The sequence below is a fragment of the Gobio gobio genome (genome assembly GCF_949357685.1).
Source record: "Gobio gobio genome assembly, chromosome: 23".
Taxonomy (NCBI): domain Eukaryota; kingdom Metazoa; phylum Chordata; class Actinopteri; order Cypriniformes; family Gobionidae; genus Gobio; species Gobio gobio.
The window spans coordinates 13,447,099-13,454,874 of NC_137119.1; the positions used below are offsets into that span (position 1 = coordinate 13,447,099).

The 7,776-nt window shown below is 36.9% G+C and overlaps 1 protein-coding gene across 5 annotated transcripts; it reads right to left on the bottom strand.

Annotated features, from left to right (window-relative positions):
* Positions 1-1,725: 1,725 nt before the first annotated feature.
* On the bottom strand, positions 1,726-7,501 carry LOC307119994 (ferritin, lower subunit). Of its 5 annotated transcripts, none has more exons than XM_079806815.1 (5): positions 7,364-7,501; positions 5,747-5,847; positions 4,267-4,413; positions 3,688-3,813; positions 1,726-3,548 (listed from the first exon to the last, which is right to left on the bottom strand). In XM_079806815.1, the coding sequence occupies exons 2-5, from the start codon at positions 5,843-5,845 to the stop codon at positions 3,399-3,401; spliced, it is 522 nt and encodes a 173-aa protein (XP_079662941.1). In that variant the 5' UTR covers positions 5,846-5,847; positions 7,364-7,501; the 3' UTR covers positions 1,726-3,398. The 5 variants fall into 5 exon arrangements, with proteins under 5 accessions (XP_079662941.1, XP_079662945.1, XP_079662942.1 ...); XM_079806819.1 differs by having other exon boundaries at positions 4,263-4,413; positions 7,364-7,413; XM_079806816.1 differs by lacking the exon at positions 7,364-7,501 and adding an exon at positions 6,047-6,102.
* Between the last annotated feature and the right edge of the window lie 275 nt (positions 7,502-7,776).

The following is a 7,776-nucleotide window of genomic DNA, read 5'->3' on the forward strand; positions in this document are numbered from 1 at the left end:
ACCTTAGGGTACCGCCCCAGTGTACCTTTTTTTCTGACAGTGTTGAGCCGTCAAGGCATGGACTCTGCTATACCCCTGAATGTGTGCTATGGTATCTGGCACCAAGATGTTAGCAGCCGATCCTTTAAGTCCTGTAATTTGTGAGGTGGGGCCTCTATGGATCGGACTTGTTTGTTCAGCACATCCAACACATGCTCGATTGTATTGAGATCTGAGGAATTTGGAGGCCAAGTCAACACCTCAAACTCGTTATTGTGCTCCTCAAACCATTCCTGAGCCATTTTTGCTTTGTAGCAGAGTGCATTATCCTGCTGAAAGAGGCCACAGCCACCAGGGAATACCGTTGTACATGGTCTGCAACAATTCTTAGGTAGCTGGTATGTGTCAAAGTTACGTCCACATGGATGGCATGACCCAAGGTTTCCCAGCAGAACATTGCCCAAAGCATCACACTGCAACTGTGCAACTTTTCTCTATTTACGGAGATGATGAGAAACACATGGTTGAGTGACATACAGTATGTATGCAATTTCTCACACCTTCTGGGATCCCTATTCAAAGGCATGAACAACAAAAGCAAGTAACACCTTTAGACTGGTGTACAATCGTGTGAATTTGTGTGTGCGTATGTTTCTGCATTAGATATTAGATTTGTGTTAGAATAATCAATAAAGTCTCATTTGCATTAAAAGAGAAGTGTTCTTGTGTTATGCTTATGAATCTAATGTCTTAAACTGCTGATCTTACCATGCTAATAAATAGTTTTCACTAGGCTATAGTTTGGATATTAATATCTGCTACAGAGTAGGTAGTTACGGCCCATTCAATTGAGCGCTGGACAATTAATTTGTTTGGCCGTTAAATACGATTCTTTCAAAATTCTCTATAAATTAATGAATAATTCCCGTTGAGCTAAACTGACCCGTTTCCCTAACACAGGGTACGACACATACACATTTTGGAAGAATTATTGATGATGAATTAAATGTTGTTCGTTTTTTAATATAAAAAAAATACAGTGTACCTAGATTTTTGGACTATTCTTTCATATTAGGCTTTAAAGTTTGACCTTTTACAGTAAATATGTCATATTTTCCACTTTGCTTTGTCTCATTCTATATACTATGACAAAGCAATTATATTACAAATCCCTCTTGCTTTATTTAACTGGTAGCAGTGTGATGTACATGCATTTTATATTAAAATTTAATTCTTTCAGTTAGACCTACGTCTTTAGTAGTCATAAAATAAGTTGTTTGTAAGGCATACAGGCTAGTTCAATGGTTTTGATAACTTAAACCACACAGATAACCATTCAAGCGCACCAATGCTTTCAACAACACACTAAATGAGTCAGCAGTTTCAAAGTCCTTATCTGTGGCTGACACATTATAGCTGCCTAATTCATAACTGTTTTTAGTGTCAGTTTAAACAGCTGCTCTGTTCAGTTGTCTGTGTGTAAGGAGGATTTGTGCTGTGTCAAAATAAGCAAGAAGAGCATTTTTTTTTGCGTTCATCACAGACATCAGCACTTTAAAGAGCAGATTCATCTAGTCGGAAATTACTATAATACTATATTTTGTGCAAAATGGTAAGTTAATTACTTAATCACAGTAAATCCTCCAGTTTACATTCAGTTTTTCCCAGTTGGTTACATACGTTTGCTGAATATATGGCCCATTTTCCCAAAGGTCTAAACACATAAAACTCTTGAGCAAAAGCAATCACAGCATTTGTTTTATTCGTTATATATATTTGCACCAAAATGACGTTTCACATGACGATATCTGTCTACAAATGTGATCAACACAAAACACTGAAATCCCAGCAGTGAGTTTATACCTTTTACATTGTCAGAGTTAAAGTATAGCTGGATGTAAAATATGATTACAGTAATACCTACTCAAAAATACAATAACACACAAATGCAATACAGTAACAAAAACGTTGTCATTGACTTGGATTTAGGATTTGGTACATGAGTTTCAAGTTTTGTTGATTGGGTTTCAAGTTCAGTGTGTAATCAACTGGAAAAATCAATGCCAGCCTAATTGGATTCACACTTCAGAGGAACAGTGTGCAATCACATGAGAACATTTCAGTTCCTTCAATCTAATCCCAGCCGCTTACTGGTTTTAATGATCGAGGTGTTAAAGGGTAACTAAACCCTAAACCAACTTTTTTTAGTTAATGATCTGTAATACTGGGGCTTTATTAATGCTGTTCATTGATTCGAGTAAATGTTTTGACATTGGAGTATAAAGTGTTTTAATTCTATAAAATATGGTGTAAAACCGCCAAAGTGCTGCCCTCTTAAGGTTGAACGGTGGCTACTGCAGTTGAATTACGGCTATAATATCCTGAAATGACAAATATGCTTGTTCATAGTGTCTCAAATTTCCCCCTGGTTTTGATTTACAAATAACTTGGCGATTAACCCCTTTACAAAAGCTCCCAGCTTTGGCAAGGGCAGTATTTCACAATGGGTTTATGAAAAGAACAGCAAGCTCCACTTTCTCAAGTTACTCTGGGATCTGTTAATGATTTACTCAATTTTGATTGTTACATTGACAACTGAACTACACCTAAAAAACAATTCACGAGTTCCCACTTACACATGATTAGATAGAGTAAAAGAGTATGCATATTTGGAGTGAACTCTCTGGTTAGGATAGTAAGTAACCAGGTGAGTGTGAGGAGACAGGGTGGTGGAGGGATGCAGAAAAAAAAAAAAAAAAAAAAACTGTTGAGGAACATAGGTGAGTCGGCTATTTATAGGCCTCCTCTTATGCTGCTTGGGTAGATCATTTGAACATGCTCCTCCCGAACTTTGTTAATAAAACAATTTGTACAACTGTGCTTTGATGCAATCATGCAAAATTTAAAAGGTAAGCAAAGATCAATAAAATAAAAAAACGGACAACAATCTTTACTTGGAACGCTTAATTTATTGTTACTGCTTTTTTGACATTGAGCATCATGTTTGAGGTATACCAGTTCACAGTGAAAACGTTTTTGGAGTTCTAAAACATGTACACATAGACACTCCTTTTCAGTGGTGCACTGTACTAAACTTCTCCTGAAGGACGTACAGGACTCTATAGGCTGGTTTTTGATAAGATATAGTTAGCACCTATACAACTCTGTAAACAGACATGGGGTAGTTAAGGCTTGAACACCAAAGTACAATCTTTGGACTTGCACAATTCACAGTATAGTCCCACTTATGCGTGGAATAAAAGAGGTACAAAGGTTGGTGTCAAAAACACTGGGTGATTTTTACAGAATGCCTCTTGAAAGGCAAAAATAATGAAAAGGTATGCAGAAATCCTTCTATTAAATCACTAGCGCACATCCTGTTTAACATGGAATGGTGAAGGCAAAGGCATCGGAGTGGATCAGAGAGTGTGCTTGTCAAACAGGTACTCTCCCATTTTGCCGTGAGGGTCAGAAGAGATGAGGCGGCTCAGACTGCCAATGTAGTCACCCAGCGTCTTAATAGTGTCATGACTGTCAGTAAAGAAGTTGCCCTCTAGGAAATCACACAGCTAGAATGATGGGGGAAAATACAGTGTTATTCAAAAATATGCAATTATAAATTAATACACAAAATAAGTGAGAAAGATAAAGGGGCTATCAATTCTTATTTTAATACTTAAAAAAAAAAAAACTTTGGCTAGTACTCACATGAGGGTCAGAGTTTTCTCCAGCTGCTTGATGGATCTCCAGCAGGGATTGATTGAGAGATTTCTGATGATCCAGAGAAAAAGTAATAGCATCCATACCCCCTTTCCAATCATCACGACTGGGCTTCTGATAAGTGACAGGGAGAAAGAGAAATAAAGAGAAAAAGGGACAGAAGTATTATAAACACATTTATATTGTATTATAAATATTGCTGATGCTCACATAAGCCACTTTTCCACTGTCGAGCCGAACGCTTCTAAGAACGCTTCCAGTTATGTTTGCACTTGAGCCTGGTACAGCACAACACAATTACTAACCGTTCTCTGCCCAGAATTTTCAACACAGTTGGCAAACTGTGCCAAACCGTTTAGAATGTGTAGTGACATCGCAACTCACGATTGGTCACTTGTCTGTTGCCTGGCTAAATATCTGATCATCCTCCAGAGCACGGTCGCTATTTACATCTCATATCATCTGTAAACTCTTGAATTAAAAGGCAACGACTGACGCATTTGACGCAAGAGCTCCGTTATCAGCCCAACAGTGGAAAATGTAACCATATCCGTAAAACTCACAGACCGAGATAGTCTGGAGAAGGATTCGTCCTCCTCTCGTGTTTTGATACTCCAGCAGGTGCTCCGCCTGATCCCTCTCCTTCTGTGAACGCTCCAGAAAAAACTTTGAGAAGTTGGGCAGGGCCACATCGTCTCTGTCAAAATACATTCCCTATGAGACAGAGAGAAACACTATTAGCGTTAGGGACTAAAGACATGCAGAGGTCAGTCATTAACATATGATAGCATCAGCACTATAAAAGACAGTATCTATTCTAAACACTAGGGGTGTGTGATATCATACCATCCACGATAACGGCGGTATACACTTCAATAGTACAAAGGAGGCAAAGAACCAGCCGATGCGAAGAAATTATGCCATGGTCACTTGCCAACATTGACAACTTAAAGCTGTTATTGATGTTTGCAGCGCAATGTTTGACCGGAAGAGTAAAGCTGGCAGTTATTACAGCTCGGGAGATCTAGCATTCTGCACACTCTGACTCAGACACAGAGATAAAGTAGTCCGTAAGATTACATTTATTTGAATGCATGAATTATAGGATTTATTTGAATAAATTATCAAGAGCTGGAGAGAGATATTCGTCTGCTTCTGTTCAGCATCTCTCTTAACAACAAAGATGTGCGTTTATTATTTAAAAATAGCGATGTAACCCCAACGTTGCTGAGAAATATAATGTAGTGATCCAGTAGCGAATATTTTATGAGTAAAAGTCACAGGGCGGCGTTGATAAGCATCTGAACTCATGAATGTTTGTTTGTGTGCAGCGCAATCTCCACGCTCTGTATGCGAGTGACGTGTGTGTGTGTGTGTGTGTGTGTGTGTGTAGCGCGATCTCCGCGCTCTGTACGCAAGTGACGTAGGCCCCTGTGTGTGTGTGTGTCTCTGCGCTTAAATGAAAACAGCGCATTAACATAGAAGGTGATTCAACTTACTTGGAACTGTCCGTTAATTGATTTTATTGCGTACCTTCCAACCAATCAGACTCGAGTATTCAGACAGACCATGGCATAAATTACTTATTTGTTACATTAAAATGTTACGGAATTATGTTATACTTTTACGTAAGATTTCCAGGGAAAACACTACCAACTTAAATTACTTTTTTACGTTACTTACATATGATTGCAATCACATAAATTGTTTCATATATTTTTTTCTATATATCGTCATAAATATCATTATCGCAAACAGTCTTTAAATATCGGGATATAATTTTGAGCCGCCCACCCCTACTAGACACTCCAAAAAATATTCCAGAGCCTGTCGAGTGCACAACGTACATTTGGCATTAAGTAATTGCTGACAATTAAATACTTTATGTTAGTGCATTTCTGTAAGGGAAAAGAATTTAAGAATAATTACATATACAATAAATAAACACCAAGTTCCAACTTAAAAAGGTACAAGGTGAAAATTGTTTAAATATAAATGCATGAACCTAATAAATGTAATACAGTCGTGTCAATGTGTGTGAACAGACCAGGGAGATATACACATATGAGGCCGTCAGTTTGAGATTGACCAGTTTGTTGATGTTTGCCTCATTATTCGGGTGAAGATTCTGCTTGACTAGAGACATTTCTGAAAAGAAACAAGATTAACTATATCACAATACACAATTTAATAGACAAAAAAAAAAAAAAGAAGTTAATAAATCTGCTTGACAAACTGGGGAGCAGAGGTGGATTTAAGACAAACATCACATGTTCTAACAAAATGCAAAGAAAACATACAGTACAAGTAAATATATGCATATTGCACAACTATCTGTCTCTCTTACCTTGCAAGTGTGTGTTCACTGTTCAGTGCAGATACTAAGTGAGGGTATGAAACTGAATTCTATTTGACAAGTTTTATAGATTTATCAGCTGTGACGCAAGACTGGGGGAAGTGATAAAAGACATGAAACTCTCCATGAAGTAGGTCTCTTGCTTCAAAACAGGGATATCCCCATCTCAAAAATCATGCAATATAAACGTGCGTGTTTATATAAACCATGTAACTTTTTGTATGCGTGTCTGTAGATATGTTGCTGTAAACTGAACTCAGCATTTAATGACATGGATATTTGCATATGTTGTATTACAATAAGCAAAGTCTGTGGGCAATAATTAAAAAAAAAGTATCTTGCCTTACCATCCAGCTACAGTCTATAAAACTGGTTCATGGGATTGCTGTATATTTATTTTGGCACTGCCAATTTAAAGCGCCATTATTATTAATGCCATTAAAAAATACCTGATTTAATTAGATTTTTACACTAGCTTTATCGTTGCTTGTTTGTTTTAAAATGAATAAAAGCATGAAACATTCCTTCATATTCCACCAACAAAAAGTCTCGGACTGTGTAAATCTTTGAACAGCATATAGCAGGGGTTTTTTCTTCAAAATGGGGCCCAGGGACCTTAATTGGGTGTTAGTGGAAAAGTTATTGATATTTATTTATAGATAATATAATATATCTATCAATAGTTTAATACCTTTCCTATGTAAAGCACTTTGAATTACAATTTTGTATGAAATGTGCAATATAAATAAACTTAAAAAAACAAAAACAATTGCCATTGCATTTTATTCTGTTTTCGTAAAACTGGTCTGCAACCATGAGATTAATAAATGACAGTTACTTTGTTATATTTTATGTTTCTGTTCAGATTTATATAAGTACAGTAATGGTGGGTAAAAGGGATACTGGTGGGTAACGATACAGATATGTAAATATTTCCAGATAATTTTGTATGTCTAGATAATATTGAATTTCTGAGAATGTATTACAGTAAGTTACAAATAATCATATTTAGTGGTCCGTGGTATTAACAACACAATACCTTCAACAAATAAGGACCAACACATGGAGGGACTAAGTTAACGTTACTTGTTGCGCTGCAAGTTTATGTTTGCATTGATTTCCTTGAGGACATTCCTGCAGATGCTGAAGCCCAAGACAACCACTCGTCAAATAACTAATGTCTATAATTGTATCAAACGCAATGGACAAACAAAGAAAGATATATAGATAGATGAAAGATAACGTTACTGTTTTAACGCCTTTCTGCATAAATGTTCACGGATTCTCTTTAACAGAACCTGCACTCACCTGTTCTGCAACGATGCGTGTCAAATTACTTCTGGAAACAGAAATATTTCAACTGACTGAATTATAAATCCCGTTTATATCCCCCTGACTATTGTTGTTTCCTCGGCAGTGCGCGTATCCCTTTTGCTTTTACACAGCGACATCTACAGTTGAGGAGTGGAGTCTTCTTCTTAACCAGTTTGCAGCAGTTTCCTCCCATAATTTTTTTATTTTTTTACAGTCTGTGGTTCCGCCACCTACTGGGTTTGAGGTACCCTCTGCGTGCACTCGACGCAGAAGTATAAATTGGCCTTTAATATCAAGGAAGAAACTATTAAAAAATATCTTCCTATATTTTTTATACAACTTTATTACTTTCAAGAAACTTAAAAGAGCCTTATAACCTTAAAGGGTAACTAAACCCTAAACCAACG